Source organism: Notolepis coatsorum (assembly GCF_963971535.1).
Source record: "Notolepis coatsorum genome assembly, chromosome: 14".
Taxonomy (NCBI): domain Eukaryota; kingdom Metazoa; phylum Chordata; class Actinopteri; order Aulopiformes; family Paralepididae; genus Notolepis; species Notolepis coatsorum.
The window spans coordinates 28,421,208-28,437,968 of NC_140178.1; the positions used below are offsets into that span (position 1 = coordinate 28,421,208).

Sequence of the window (16,761 nt, forward strand, 5' to 3'; positions counted from 1 at the left end):
AAAATGTTCAATCAACTACTGAAAATAGCTGAGCAGCATCCCTACACCTTGGCCCTCATTGAGGATGCAAGGATCTATGAGCACCCTGCCCCCCCCCTTCTCCCCCCATGTCTTCCCCCAAGCTATTAACTCTATCTTTTTCCACCTAAATGGTTAGCCAAACATGTGTTTCACCCAAACACAACACTTCTTAGCAACACAACCTTCTTATAACTAAGTGATTCACTATTTTTTTTTGTATAGATCACTACATGTATCAATTTATAAGACCGGTTTCATGTTAGCATTTCCTGGATGACCAGGAAAGCTGGCCACAGGCTGAGTGTGGCCAGCTGGGCAATAGCGACCATGATAAATTCCCAGGATTGTTTGCAACACACAGCTGGCTCAGAGTTTGAGGAAGTACAGAGAAGCTCCCCCCTCCAGTGGAAGAATGTGAAAAGGGCTCTCTGGTGACAAGTTCTGCACAAATAACAATCTGTATAAGTCAAAGCCATGCCTCCAAGAGGAGTTAGCTGTTGATAAAACTTGTTTTTGAGTGGAGGGGATCTTTAAAGGTAAAGGAGATATATTTAAGAAATGCACCTTAAGTTCTGTATAATGGACTGTTTGACGTTTATATGGCAAATTGACCTAACCCAAGCCCCGCCCTCTTTACTTCGTCCTCCAATCACAACAGTTTCTTCCCTCTGCGTGACAGTTGTGATTGGAAGATCAAGAAAAGAGGGAAGGGTTTGAGATGGGTCCATTATGAAATTAGCTACATTTCCTGTGCACTGCTCTTTTGCATCGTTTGCGAAGAAGAAATATTTATTATGGAATAGGTTTTTAAAGTTCTTGGAACATTACAAGCATGAATATATCTAACAAATGGGTGTAGGATGGGATTTACTTTGAAGTACCAGAAACATGGATTTGTGAAAACATGCGTTTGGATATTCTGTTACCAAGCTCACAGATACACCGCAAATGTGTTGCTTTATTAAAAAAATGGTTAATGAAACCATTGTTCATGTAATAAGTGCAACATATCAAATAATATGAATCAACTACTGTATTTTATACATTTTGAATGGCCTAAAATGAGAACATTTTTACTTTGTACAATCCCTGCCACTGCCATGCCTCAAATAAATGCTTGCATCCTCTGTTGGTCTTCCTTTACTTGGATCAAAACGCTGAAACAGTTAAAGCTGCAGTGGGCAACTTCGGAGAAAGTAGCAAGAGTGAATGTATGTGTTTATCTCAGAAATAGAGCGAGCTCTGCGTCACTTTTCAAGCCCATGCACAACAAGGTTTCCACAAACTCCCAGAGGCACCAGCAGCTTTTATTAAAAAAGGAAAAATATGTCCCTGCTTTTGCACAATGTGTATATGTACTTTTTGATGAGGACCGCATGGTGGTCTTCTGATGTGACCCACTGACACACCACTTGGTTCTTGATACAGGGAGCTGTCGTTTTTTGGCCAATCAGATGTTTTTGGCCTTCCCGTGGGCTGTTGTAGTGTTCCCGCCTTCCCGGGGTCACATGATCAGAAATCTAAGACCATCGCGTTACTCCTCAAAAAGTACACTTGTGTTCAAAGCCACCTGCCAATCGAAGGCTGAGAAACCATTGTTATTTATTTTTGAAAAATTCAGCTTAAAGCTACTGGTGCCTCTGGTAGTCTTGTGGAAAACCTTTGTTCCGAGTGCATGGGCTTGAAAAGTGATGCAGGGCTCACTCTATTTCTGCTGGGCAGGTAAACTCACTCTTGCTAATTTCTCTGAGGTTGCCTATGCAGCTTTAAGAAACACATTTGAAAAATTCTACCTGAGTGAATAAATTACATTTGTGAAATTAAGTTCGCCTTTTCTATTTAATTTAATGTATGCAATGTGTACATACTAAATGGGCCTCATCTCTTTATCCCTCATCTCTCTCTATTCCTTTTTTTTTTTTTGCTTTTACTTGGTCGGTAGAGGGCAGCAAAACGTAGATGTAGCCAGATACACTTCTGTACAGAAAAGGATTTGCCTCACAGTTATACTGTCGGCCAGAGAGAAGTCCCTCTTTAGAGGATGTTCGCTGGTTGGGATGAGCGCACAGCCAACCACGGGATTTGACAGATGTTCGCTCGGGATAAGCCGCCCCATTCAAAGCCGAGTGAACTGGAGACCGTTTGTTTTGGATTTATTTGAAGAATAACTGAACTGCCCGAGGATGTCTGGGGAAAAGGCTACGAGTCCTTGCAATAAATTCCAAGCGAATATTTTCAATAAAAGTAAATGTCAAAATTGTTTCAAGTCTCGGGAACTGCATCTCCTGAATGATCATGACATGGACCAGGTAAGGAAATGTTCATCGGATTTAATTGTTCAACGGTAATATAGCGGTCATTTGTTCGTCTTTACTGTAATTTGTGTCTGACTGCGTTTTTCTTAAAATGTAGAGCATATAGATACCGATATTGTCTCTTTTCCCGGTGTGCTTTATGGTGTGGCTATATAGGAATTGCCTTATTTGATTGCCCTCGGTGTTACTGTTGGTGTATTCTACATGAATGAATGAATGAATGAAAACTTTATTTAACAGATTGCAGAATGGGTACAATACAGTACGGCTCAATACATACAATTGTTAAGGGGATGCAGACCTGAGAAAGACGTTTGTCTTGTTTCCATCAGGGTCCCCCATTTTCAATTCATATAGACATGACACAACACTTGATTGGATTCCCTTTTTCAGAAGAGCATTCCAATAGTGGAGAAAAAAGTACAGGTCCAATTGATGTAATGACAAGACATCTTAAGTGTTGAGGAACTGTCATGACAGTATGCATGCCATACATGGCTGAAATGTGTTATTACAGTATTCAGCTCGGAAGCGTGCCTGTTCTGTCGGTCCTCTGTCTCGTTTCAGTGCGCCCTGTAATTTAACGGTGTTGCTCAACCCGATACTAGTTGACTCATGCAAGGCATAATAACCCAAAGCTGCAGATAACGAATGGTCATACGAGTCATACCAACGAAAAAAATCTGCTACCTCTACAGTCTTTATGTATCACTCTTTTAATTGCTTTTTTTGTTCAAGGAATTTATGGCACAGTCAGTGGAATGTATCTTGCCTGGATCCAGACCCTGAATAGTCCTGCCTACTTGAAAATCATTACTGAAAGGGAATGTAAATTCACTCTGCTTATTGTCCTCTCCCCTTAGTTTGGTAAACTGATAGAAATAGGAACCTTTTGCACACTTTCCCTGCAGAGAGAGAGAGAGAAAGAGAGAGAGAGCCAAAACAACTGGCAGAGATTCAGAACATTCCAGCACATCTCAAACAGAGCACAAAGAGCAATTTATATTCCCTTTCTTGACCTTCAAACTTCAGCCCACCCCTGTTCCCTGGATAGTTAGTATGAATAGGTTGAAGGGATGATACTATATGTGCCCTTTCCAGGTGTGTAGAGTGTAAATAACTCAATAGAGTACCTCACGTGTGCAACAGGGCCTACAGTGTAAAAAGGGTCGCTCTTTAACCCATGCTGCAATGTGACTCACATGTTTACCCTATCTCCCATGATTGACAGGCCAAACCTATCTACGGAGGCTGGCTCTGCTTGGCTCCCGAGGGGACAGATTTCGACAACCCAATGCAGAGGTCAAGGGTGAGAGATAGAAGGCACTTTGTTTGTTAAATGGATTCACTGGACGATTGATGGTTAAAAAGTATGTTTGGGTGTTGTTGTTGTTGTTGTTGACCATGACCTTTTTCAGTTATGTAGTGCATAGGGCCTTAATCTAACTATGACTGTCCACGAGCAAGAGATCCTCTCCTGTCTAAATTGTCCTCTCCTGTCTAAATTGTCCTCTCCTGTCTAAATTGTCCTCTCCTGTCTAAATTGTCCTCTCCTGTGTGAACGGAAGAAATGGCAACGGCGATTCTTCATCCTGTATGAACACGGCAGCCTGACCTTTGCCCTGGATGAGCTGGTAAGTGGTTGCTCTTCATGGTAAAACTACAACAGTGGGCCATTTGTCACTGTAGGTAACCACACGCACGTACATTATGCATAATTCAGCATTAACACATGACACACTTTCTAGTGGTCTTACTGTTCTATATCTGTGTCCTGATTTTACAGTTTGGCTCCAGCAGGCATCTTTAGGCCAGATGTTGTATGTAGAACCACAGCAGATTTGGGCTTAGTGTGTGTGCACTAATGCACACATCCCCCTCTCTCTGATCTTGTCAAATCTCTCTCTCTCTCTTTCTCTCTCTCTCTCCCTCTCTCTCTCTTTCCCTCTCTCCCTCTCTCTCTCTCTCTCTATCTCTCTCTCTCTCTCTCTCTCTCTCTCTCTCTCTCTCTCTCTCTCTCTCTCTCTCTCTCTCTCTCTCTCTCTCTCCCCCCATATAGCTCTTTATCGTCCACTTCCTGTTCTGTTTTATTCTCATTTAACCTAGATTCAGTGTGTAAATCGCACAGTCACACAACGCACTTATTAAGCGCTCGTACGGTCAGAATATATACTGCCCGATTTCACAGCAGACGTCAAACGCCAAACACTGTCAGAAAACACACAGATGACTGAATGACTGATTGAATTGATTGAATTGTCCCTCAGCCGAGCACTTTGCCACAAGGGACGGTGAACCTGAACCTGTGCTCGGAGGTCACTGACGCGGAGGCCAAGACGGGGCAGAGGAACGCCCTCTGGATCACCACACCAGAACAGGACATCTATATCCGCGGGGAGAATAAAGAGATTATCCATGGGTCAGTATTACTGGTTTGATGTTACCAGGAGGACAGTATCCTATGGTTCACATCTGTCTCTCTGACATTACCTGAGAAACGTAGCGGTATCGTCCTTTAAATCGCCTCTTTGAAACTCGTTTTCAACGGCTTATATTAATGTGTTGTGTTGTTGGAATTCACCTGCCTTTTTATAGATAGAGTCTCTTGCTTCTTGTTTATTTATATTTATAAGTACTCTGTATGTGTATTATTATTATTCTTGGTTTTTTAAGGATTTCTGTGAAGCTTTTTGTAAACTCTGTTTTTAGATATTATTGCTCTCTTGTAATAGCGTAGTGGTAATAATAAAAACAATAATAACACATGCATTATTATTATTAATAATATTATTATTATTATTCTACACTGTTATTCTGTTATATATTGTGTTGTCTCCTCTCCAGATGGTGTGACCAGCTGGTTGTTTACCCACGGACCAACAAGCAGAATCAGAAGAAAAAACGCAAAGTCTGTCCTGTCTCCACCCAGGTATCAAACACATCATTCTCTTATTACCGTAGTGGATGTTATTAAAAAAAAAAAAAAATTGTTTTTCCACATCTTTGTGCTTTAAGATTACATTTATTTTTGTTTATTTTGTATTACAATATCAGGAACCCAGTCCAGCAAAGATGGCTGCCACTAACCCATGCTTCCCTGGCGTGGGGAGAGAGGCCGGCTCCAGCCTGTGGCAGGAAGAGCAGCCCGTTAGGGGTCTGGATATAACTTCTGTTTGGCCTGTCACAGACTCAGACCCCTCGAGCCCAGACCAGCCCCCTGCAGGTGTGACAGAAAGACACACACACACACACACACACACACACACACACACACACACACACACACACACACACACACACACACACACACACACACACACACACACACACACACACACACACACACACACACACATACACACATGAAAGCATACACCCAAACTCACTCACACACTTGCATAGATGCATTAACACACACACACACACTTACACACAAATACACACGCATGCACATGCACACACACACACATACGCAGACGGCAGGCTTTCATGTCTGACTCGCATTTCCTGCCTTCTCTCACTCAGTCTTAACTTCCTGCAGATGTTCATACTTACCAGTATAGTAAGACTGTACACTGTTTTATTCATATATTTAATTTAATTCTTACGTACAGTAAGTTTAATAAGAACACAACGGCCTGGAGGAGTAGATGCAGGGGCAGCAGGGAGGGTCACACACAAACAAACACACACACACACACACACACACACACACACACACACACACACACACACACACACACACACACACACACACACACACACGTCACACACGTACACACACACGCATGTTGGAGCTGCCCTCGTACAACCCCAGTTTTGGAGTATTTTGTAGAGAGCTAAGCTCAAGTGACGCAGCCGTGGGGTTGAGTGCCTTGCTCAGGGGTGCAGCGGCGCTGGTCATTGAGAGAGAGAGAGAGGCTCAGAGCACAATTTGTTTCCTTCCACGCCCACATTTTCCCAGCAGGCCTCGCCATTAGAACAGCAGACCTTCTGGTTACGAACTCGCTTCTCGCACCTTCAGGCTACTGCAGCCTCCGTAATGAAAAAGTTTATGGTCAGTTTAGGTAAGTGCCTCTTTTCGGAACCTCAGCGCTGGATGGCAGAGAACGAGCTGTAAGACGAACACAATCTTTTAATAAGCTCAATGACGCCATATCGATTGGAATAAGTGAGATGTATCGACAATGTCACTCAAACGGAGATAGAAAATGTGTTTGTGCCCTTTTTTTCTTTTTTTTTAAGTTTTCTTGTCACTAGTTTGAAAGAAGACATGTAAAGGGGCAACATTATACACAAATCTCAAAATTGCCCCAAAATCAGGAAAATGGTATTTTAGGTGGGTGGTCTCCCCTTATGCTTCATAATTCTTCCTGTATCTCCCAACTGCAATCCTCGTGAAGGCGTATGGTGTTTCCTGGAACACACACACTGCTTACTACTCATAACGTGCACCAATTAGATAAACAAGGTCAAACGAAGAGCCTAGTGTCAGAATGTTACTTTTTGCTGTCAACTGTTACCTGCAAGACTCTGTACATCCAGCAGGTGTGCTCTAGTGATCTGGGGGTACCTTCGGAGCGACGGTAGTTGGGATAGAATATGGGAAACTTATCGTCGACTCATCTGAGAACCCAAATCATCAGCAGGCATCCATAGAGCCTCTCTTACACCCAGAAAACTGTTACCTTATGCAACTTAATTCCAAATTGTGACCTCTTCCCAGTCAGACTGGCTCATTTATGCACACGTTTTGTGACTGCAGAGATGTAAACTTTTGGATAATGTCTTGCTTTATGAAAGTTAAGTGTTGATATACGTTGTACTCACAGAGATGCATAATGTTAGCCGGCCTGACTGCTACAAAGAAGATGTAGCTCTCTGCTCGCCACCACAACACGTGCTTGCGTTTTTACAGTGGATTAATACTTACCTTGAGGTAATTCATATGGAGCTTTCTGTAGCCAAAGCACACAGTGCCAGTGGAAAAACCCTCTCACCTTGGGCAGAGACTCCAGCTCAATGTGAATTATTACGAGTTGCCTTCGAGTGAAGATATCTGACTAACACTTGGCAACGACTGGATATGAGTCCTCGGTCGTGTTCACTCCGGTTTGTGGTGGTTGTGCAATTGTCAACTTTAAGGGTGTGAGAGTGTTAAAGAGACAATTCTTCCATTATCTCAGTCGCCATGGGGGAAGGGGGGGGGGGGGGGGGGGGAGATATATACACATATATTTATTGCAGCAAGATTACATTAAAAAATAAACTTCACCTTTTTCACAAAATTACTAAACAAACAATAATTAAAAATATACAATAAAGATTTACATAAGTAGAGAAAAACCCACTGAGATCCCCCCCCCCCTATCTTATCTCAACTTACAGTAGATTTCAACTGTACCATATTGTAATTGTTGCCTCCTTCGCTCCATGTACGTGAGCTGTCGATCCCAATACACAATGTCCAAATACATCAAAGGCCACACTCTGAGAGCAAGCAAATGAGGCGGTTTCCAGCGCATAGCTACCAATTTACTTACAAATGTGTTATTACTTACATTCGCCTCATTCTGGAGAGAAACATTTGATCACAAAAAAAAGAAAATATGTTCTATTAGAAACAAATCATAAAACACACCCAGGATTATGCATTTATGTTGCTATGGTGAGGGATTCTATATCTGGCACCTTTCCTGATAACAATATACAGGACCAGTACATCTGTCCAAACCATTCACGGAATGTTTGGAATGGCCATTTGTCTTCTGTGTTGGAGGCAAGGAAACAATAAAAGAAGGAAGGGTCATCACGTCACTGTGTAGCGTGTGAACGTACATTGGTGAAGAGTGTGCAAACGTTCAGTTCAGCCGACATTGAGTTGAATGGGATCAGCCATCTCCTCGTTTATGACCTATAAATGTCATTTAAACAGGTTATTACCTCGGATGTCAGAATCACCTGCAATTTGTTGCATTGTTAACTAGCTAATGTTTGATATATTGGTTGATGTATAGTTACTCAGATAGCTTGTATATTCTGAATTGTAATATAGGCTTCAATAGAACTGGCACCTAAATCTGCAGAGCATAGAACACTGGTATTCTGACGTGATGACCCTTTATAGTTTTCTTGGTTGGAAGAAACAGTGGTTGCTATGTGCAAAACAACAGTTGCTATGTTGATGTATGATAAATACTGTATGTCAACAAATGTGATCATTTGGTGTTTTACTGGATCTGATAAACAAGTCAAAATGGAACAGTAATATCATGCATCCAGTGTTTTACCTACTCTACCACTACACACAAGTTAGGCATTTTCTTTCAAAAGTGGTTACCAATGGTTACGGGCAGCCATGTTGGAAGGGATATAACTATACAAACACTGGTCTGGTCTTGTAATGAAGGGCTCGATTAACTTCTGAAGCGCCCATGGGCTGCTTCGTTATAGAGTGAAGATTATAGACACGGGTCACTCTGCGTGAGCCCGTGTCGCTCTAATGAGAAGGGTTCTGTCGGACGCAACAGTCTAGTTGGTCTATAGAGGAAATGGCGGGACACTTCTGACTGCTGCTGTGACGTCACTGTCACCTCTACTACTATTATTTACACCGCATGGTGCACTTTATGGCCTTTCCTTTCTACCCCGACACTGTGAACTGAATGTGCAATACTCACTTGTCACTTGTACCTTACTTTTATACTTCATTTATTTATTTATTTTAAGATTGTTTATCATAGCATTGGACATTTTCTTAATATTCAAATTTTAGTTTACGTCTATATTTTGTGATTTTGTGTGAAGGATGGACTAGCAAAGTAAGATTTTCATTGTACAGTGTAACTGTCCGTTTAATTAACTGTGCATATGACAAATATGAATCTTGAATTATCCAAATGTAAAGGGTATTTTGTGATAAGATAGCCCTTTTTGACACTCAGTCATTAGACATTTACAAATACTGAAAGAGATTGTAACGTACAGTATGCAGCTAAATCTTTAATTGAATTGAGACGTGGCACATACTGCTTGTCTACTGCAGATTCTACACTTGACAGCCTGCCTATGTTCCTCTTGTCACCCAGGCAACATCTCCCGCTACCTCTCCCCGGTCTCCAGGGAGCCCCTGGCCTCAGGCGGCAGCTGGCTCTGCAGTAGCATCAGCAGCTCGGTCAGCTCCTTGGAATCTGTGACCTCTGACCCTGGCTGCGACGTCCACGCTTCGACAAGCGACGAGAACCGGAGAGCAGAAGGAAGGTTAGGAAACGATTGGTGGAATGCTCCGCTGGTTCCGGCTCATTTGAGCGATCGCACAGAATAATAGTTGTTTTGTGGACCACGTTGGAACGAGAAGCCGATGGTTGCTGTTTGTGTGTCATCTGTCGGTGACGCTAACGGCCGCTTGAATTGGTTTTGGCAGAGGGTTTGCGTTCGCACAGAATAATAGTTGTTTTGTTGGGCGCGTTGGAACAAGAAGCCGATGCTTGTGGATGTTTATGCGCGATCTGTCGGTGACGGTAATGGCTGCTTAAGTTGGTTTTGGCAGAGGGTTAAGGGTTAACGTGTAAGCAATTAGCTCTAAAGGACATCCGATGCCTCCCTGGTTCTCCTCAGTTTAAAGTTGTGCAGCCATCACACACACACACACACACACACACACACACACACACACACACACACACACACACACACACACACACACACACACACACACACACACACACACACACACACACACACACACACACACACACACACACACACACACACACACACACACACACACACACACACACACACACACACACACACACACACACACACACACACACACACACACACACACACACACACACACACACACACACACACACACACACACACACACACACACACACAGCTAAACACCAGATCAAAGGCACATGCTGTACCCCTCTATTAAAGATCTAACTGGTGCCTTTTAAATTTAGCTAGAAGAAACACTCCCATTTTGTGCCCAAAAGCATATAAAATATTTGGGTCATGTCATGTGACCAGAATATCTCAGTTCTCAGTTCTTCCCTTGTTGCCTTCTTCGGTAAGAAGAACACTAAATCCTTTGCCCCCAAATAAGGGCGGAAATTCCTAAAGCCCTACTGAGATTAGATACTTTTCAGACTATTATTTCTCGTGGCATTATTGCTGACTGCTCGCCTGTCACAAAAAGTCAATGGAGTCCAGCTGCAGCACTTAACCGTCTCAGACGACTTGCATTCTACACCCAAGACGCTTCCCTGGAAAGTTGGTTTATTACAGAAGCTACCGGTATAGTGAGGACAGACCTCTCACTCTCACACACACACACACACGTCCAGACAAGTATGACATAGCTGGTTTTGTTATTACAACACAGATCAATGTCATTGTTTCCCTGCATACATAATACCATATTCCTCCTGCTGCCTATGAATCTTAACCCTTTCACTACCACACTACAGAAGGTTAACCTTTCACTACCACACTACAGAAGGTTAACCTTTTCACTACCACACTACTTTGGTAAAGTAGTGTGGTAGTGAAGCTACTACTACTACTTTGGTAGTGTGGTAGTGAAAGGGTTAATACCTGCATTTCCTCGGCACAGGAACACCTCTATCGCCAGAGGGCAGGATGTAATTTTGTTATTGTGTCTCTCAGCAGTGACACTAAGGAGAAATAACTGTTTTGCCCTGGGTTGCGTCCCCAGGGGGGTCTCCCCTCTCTGCTGCACAGGTGCTGGCTGGGAGTCCATTATTAAGCTGTCATCCTCAATGTTCCACCGGGGGAAATGATGTCACACACGCCTACCTGGGACCCAAGGGGTCAGGGGTTGGGGGAGCTGTTGCCTCAAGTCTGGTCACATCGAATGACGCGCCGATTTGTCCCATTTGTTTTCCTTTTTCCAGCCACCGGGACCGAGAGGGGAGACCGACAGGCTTCGAGCCGGCGAATCCTGGGTGGGTGGAGGATGGGGTCGTATCCAGGAAGGGGAGGAGTGAAGTGCGCGCCAGTACGCGTGAGGTAAGTCCTCCTGACGGGCTTGTTTGTGATCTATCTCGTATTTACAGCAACAATACCGTAGAAATAGAGTGGCGGCCATTAAAAGGATCAGTATAGAACAGTTCTTAAACCACCACCACCGCCTTAAGCCTCGCAGACACTAGAGGATGTTTGGGACGATTTTAGGCCTGATTTGCCCCTCCCGACAATCACAGGATGGGGGCGTTCCCAATTTCAGGCTGGTCGGAACCGATTATCTGCTCCAAGGTGTTGACAGATTCAACCTGAAGCCTAATGATCTGCTTGCAAGCCAGTCGCGAGCCAATCGGAATGTCAGACATGTTGAATATGTACGACACGGAGAGAAAACACCAAATCACATGCCTTTCTGTCTTTCTCCCTTTTCTCTCGACGCACAACTTTCCAGAAAACGATTAAAAATATCTCCGGGGATCCAGATGTAGTTCCTGACGGCAAACGCGATGGCGTTGTTCATCTCAGAATGACACCATGGGAAGTGCCTTTTTTTCTGCACCAAAATGCAAAAAGGCACTTTCTTTTGCCATGTTCTACTTGCATTTTGTGGTTAATGTCAAGCCCTGCAATGCTTGCAAAATTCTATGGTCAGAGAGTCGGGATCTGAGTGTAATCTTCAAGTGCATGGTGATCCCTTTTGGCTAAATTGTCTAATGTGTGCGTTCTAACAAATAATGACAACAGACAATGAAATTATTTTCTAGCGACCCTTTAATCACGTATTGTGATCTTGATGATACGAAGTTACAGCGATTATAAAGCCCAGTCACACAGCTGGTGCTGCCAGCTTCGGTGTGTACCGGTGTGGACACGACTCATAAGACAGGTGTTGTGGAGAGAGTGAGTGTGAGAGAGAGAAAGAGAGAGATACTGTATATAAAGAGAGAGAGAGAGAGACTTCACCATACAGCTCTGGCATGACTATGTGAGTGTGAGACTCACAGATAGGGATATATAACTACTCTTACATACCACACATGTCAGCTGTCAGGAATGTGCTTGTGTGTGTGTATGTGTGTGTGTGTGTGTGTGTGTGTGTGTGTGTATATGTGTATATGTGTATGTATGTGTGCTGCTGACAGGGTTGAAGTAACTGATTCACTTGGTGCTGCTGTGTTTTCATCGCCGGGCCAGCTAAACTAATCTAGTTACACGCATTAAGTTTTCAATCAGTGAACAGCACTTAGGAAGAAAACGCAGCTGATGAGAGTTTGGCATGAAACGCGTGGATAAGTTGACGATCATCCCGGTGGCCTTGTCGAGGCATGTGTTTGTGCATATGTTTGTGCATGTGTGTGTGTGTGTGCGTGAATGTGTCGATTGGTGGAGAGGGAGAGGAGCAGTGACTCATCCGTTGCTGCGTATCTTGTTCTCCCGGCAAAAACTGGTTCTGACGACCTGGAGGAGTTCAGCCGGGCCTCACGCCGTGTGTTGTAATCAGGGAACGGAATTCCTGTGATGGACATTTTCCAGGGATTCCTGCCGTTAAGCGAGGATACAGTGCAACGTAATGACGGAACAACTCTCTTTCCATCTCGTTTACAGGCATGGTAGTCCTGTAGGGTTTAATGACCTATCTTGTCTGCGTTGGTATTCTAGAGAGTATAGAATCAAAGGCAGACCTCTTAAAACTCTAGGGGAGCTCCACAGCAGCGTCGCCCCCCCCCCCCCCCCCCCCCGACCAGGTGCACATCTGTTTGTGAATGGTAGTCACCGTGTGTTGCTCCCCCCCCCCCCCCCCCCCCCGACCAGGTGCACATCTGTTTGTGAATGGTAGTCACCGTGTGTTGTTTGCCTGCCTGTCTCCTAGTGATTAAGGAGGTGACTATAAAAAGACACAACACGTTTCCGTACGTGGAACACGTTGAAAGGTTGTCGCACACTCTCACGTGCGCTGTTGACGTGTCGGGGCAGAGGTGAGCCTTTTAAAGTTGGAGAGCGGGTAGGAATCCAGAACGGGATGTATCCCACTCCCAGTGTCTTGCAGGGTTGTCGCAGTGATGTGAAATGTCCCATGAATAATAAACTTGTGACAACTCCAGTATTGGCGGTGACACCGGACATTTTACAAAATGATGCTCAATATCTGCATTAGGGGTGTAAAGGTACAGTACACGTATCCGTACCGAACCGAACCGTTTCAGTGTGTACCGTACCGTACTGAACTGCTGTGTAGTGTACCGAACGAATACAACGGTATGTTAACCACTAACGACCGCCCATCGGGGGCTGTTTTTTTTCACAATCTAATATAATTATTATATTATATTATATTATAATTTATATTTTTTACAAGTCGATTATTAATTTCAATATAGAATATTCGTTGACAGCCCTACAAGTACAATTAGTTACTGCACACTACATCCCCCCTGAGTGGAACATGGAAAGCCAAACTTTCCCCCACTGTACCGAAAACCCGCACCGAACCGTGACTTCAAAACCGAGGTACGTACCGTACCGTGGTTTTTGTGTACCGTTACACCCCTAATCTGTATACTTTAATCTTTAACATCATGCAGCGACATTGATCCACTGTTTTTTCAGTGAGGAGTATTCATTTGTTGGACAGACAGAGGTTAGGTTCTAATTAAAAAATAAACCAACGGAGAGTAATACGGTCCGTATGTACATTTTCTATCAGTTCCTTGATGGATCAATGTAGCTGTTATTTAGCACATCGCGCAAACAGACTGTTGCTGGTCTGGACTGGTCCTCTGAGCTTCTCTCCAGTCAAGCTACTGCAGGGTTTAAATCCCAAATATTGTAAAATCCTCTGCCATCGTTGTTTAACCTTTTCGTGTTGTGTCATCTCTAGAGCCTTCTTCCTCTCCTTCACACAAAGTTAAATCTACACTAGAAGTGAAAGTGAAACTTAAGCTATACTCTGTACTGCGACTCTGCTGCACAGACCTAAGCTCTACTGTCCATGCAGACACGTTCAGAGTTATAAGAAGAAGAAAAAAACATACACCAGCAGGGGCGGTGGGCAAGTGATGTAGTTGGTGGATGCCTGAACACAGAGTAACACTGTTAACACAAACTACCGCAGAAAGCCTGGTGTCTTTCTCACTGCCCATGTAGGGTGTTTCTATTGATATGACAGATGCTGTTTCGTGGTTCAACAACAAATACGCGAACATGGAGCATAAACAGTCCCAATGCGCAAGGCTGCTATACTGTAGGGGGTGGGACACTCGATGTCTATGTGGTAAACAGCTTTAAATGTGTGTGTGTGTGTGTGCGTGCGTGCGTGCGTGCGTGCGTGCGTGCGTGTGTGTGTGCGCGCGTGTGTGTGTGTGTACAGTAGCATACTGTAGTGTATACGCTTGTGTTGCTTCCATTTATTTTGACACAGCGTCACAGATGGTCATCGCTGCGCGTTCAAGGGATGGATGTTAATCTTTGATTAAATACAATTCCTGAGGATTTGAAGTAAGAACCACCCAGCCAGCGGCACATCTTTTGTGATGTCATGAGTTATGTTGTCTTTTTTTTAGAAGGGGTGGGGTGGGTGGTCATTTGTTTTAGTAGAAAGGTGGGGTAAAAGGGTCAAAGGTCGTTCCAGAGTTCATTCCCTCCCCTGGGCTCGGATTCTCGAGGTGGGCCGGTCTCACTGTCCCTTCTCCCAACACCCTGTCTGACGGAGAGGAGGCTTATCGGCGAGACAGAGGACAGCCACTGTCCGCTTTGAGTGCAGCCAGTGTTTGTTTGGGGGGGGGGGGGCAGTTAACACCCGACGGCCGGAACACCGTGTTTCACCGTGTCCTGTGTCCTTGGGCAGTTATCAAACGTAAAAACGGCCCGAGAACGAGACAAAGAGCGTTCTGTATTAAGTCCTATTTTCCCATTAAGAGAGTGATGTAAGCGAGAAGAATGAATCTTAAGACGAAGGGAAAGAGGATAAAAAAAAGAAGAAGAAGAAGAAGAAACGCTTACTCAGGTTTCCTTCAGACGTGTATCATCTAGACTTGAAAGGGACTCTCTCTGATATGCTCCGATAGAGCAATTCTGTCGGGGGGCTGAAACCGAATAACGGGGTTCGCGAGGCAGAATGACGATGCAGGAATCTGGTTCGAGAGATGATGACTTTTCTTTTCTTTTTGGGACGTCTCGTATCTTTCCGAATGTCAGACGAAGAAGCTGCGATGCAATGGGGGGGGGGTTATGTAGCCCTCCTTAAGTCTTTTTCATGCATTCCAGAGCCAAATCCCAGTCACCCATGTGGAACCCACCGTTTAACAGGCAGTGTAGAGCAAACCTGCTGGGCCTTACAGCGAGGCCCTAATCCGTACAACTGACAGCGATGCCAGAGATCATGACTGGCGGTTACTCCGCTTAATGGAATGTATGAAAAAGCCACCGTATGCCCCGAGCGTTTAACCCCCCCCACCCCCCGCTATCTAAAAAACAAAACAAAAAAAACCTTAGTAAATGAAAGACATTGTTATTATGTTGTCAATATTGCTGTTTTGTTTTCCCGGTCGAGTGGTTTTGAGCTGTTGTCTTTCCCCCCAGAAACTGCAGTCGTGTGGAGACATGCAACAGCTTAGCTCTCCTGCTCCTCCTCCTCAGCGGAGAGCCAAGTCACTGGACCGCAGGACCTCGGAGTCCATCATGACTGTAAGTGGCCACATGGACGAGCACAGGCTCAAATGCGTACGTTGATCGTACGTCGAAGCGCGTCCTTTGAGGCGCATCAAATTATAAATATTCCTTCAATGAATGTGTCAAAAGGCTGGTGGTTGGAACTGTATTTATTACATATACTCAGTGGTGGAAGAAGTACACAGTTCCTTAAGTAGAAATACTCAGATAAATTTGTACTCTGGTAAAAGTAAAAGTCATCCATTCAAATTCTGGCCCTGGCCCAGAAGAGAGTGAGATGGAGAGCTCCGGTGGACACCCTATGCCCCCCAACGGGGTAAAGAGGAATAAGTCAGTAAGTCATTCAAATTATACTTAGGTAAAAGTAGAGAAGTATTTGCTATTGAATGTACTTAAGTATCTAAAGTAAAAGTACACATTCTACATGATGTTTGTGTATCCATTGACCTCTATAGGTTATATTAAAGTGGTATGTGGTCCAGTTATGCTGCTCTGTTTACGTCCTCTTGAAGTTGACAGGCTTCAAATGTGAAAGTACATAATCTTCATACATTTTTTTATTTTGTATATATTGTGTTTTCTATGCAAAATCCTTTTCTTCTAAGTAACTAGTAACTGATGGGTTCAGATAAATGTAGTGGAGTAAAAAGTACAATATTTCCCTTGAAATGTAGTGGAGTGAAAGTATAAAGTTCCCTAAAATGAAAATACTCACATAAAGTACAAGTAGCTTAAAATGTTACTTAAGTACAGTACTTGA

The 16,761-nt window shown here is 43.9% G+C and overlaps 2 protein-coding genes across 2 annotated transcripts in view; one reads left to right on the forward strand and one right to left on the reverse strand.

Annotated features, from left to right (window-relative positions):
• LOC311240751 (dehydrogenase/reductase SDR family member 7C-B-like) overlaps positions 1-11,254 on the reverse strand; it is a 54,171-nt gene extending 42,917 nt beyond the window's left edge. The window contains exon 1 of the mRNA XM_084329326.1: positions 11,166-11,254. The gene's annotated coding sequence lies outside the window, so the exon portion shown is untranslated. The remainder of the gene's footprint in view (positions 1-11,165) is intronic.
• LOC311240479 (uncharacterized protein) overlaps positions 2,173-16,761 on the forward strand; it is a 31,661-nt gene continuing 17,072 nt past the window's right edge. Inside the window, exons 1-8 of the mRNA XM_084329058.1 lie at positions 2,173-2,330; positions 3,568-3,645; positions 3,905-3,970; positions 4,604-4,755; positions 5,181-5,265; positions 11,065-11,090; positions 11,264-11,378; positions 15,912-16,016. Coding sequence (XP_084185184.1) covers positions 2,205-2,330; positions 3,568-3,645; positions 3,905-3,970; positions 4,604-4,755; positions 5,181-5,265; positions 11,065-11,090; positions 11,264-11,378; positions 15,912-16,016 — 753 coding nt within the window. The 5' untranslated portion in view covers positions 2,173-2,204. The remainder of the gene's footprint in view (positions 2,331-3,567; positions 3,646-3,904; positions 3,971-4,603; positions 4,756-5,180; positions 5,266-11,064; positions 11,091-11,263; positions 11,379-15,911; positions 16,017-16,761) is intronic.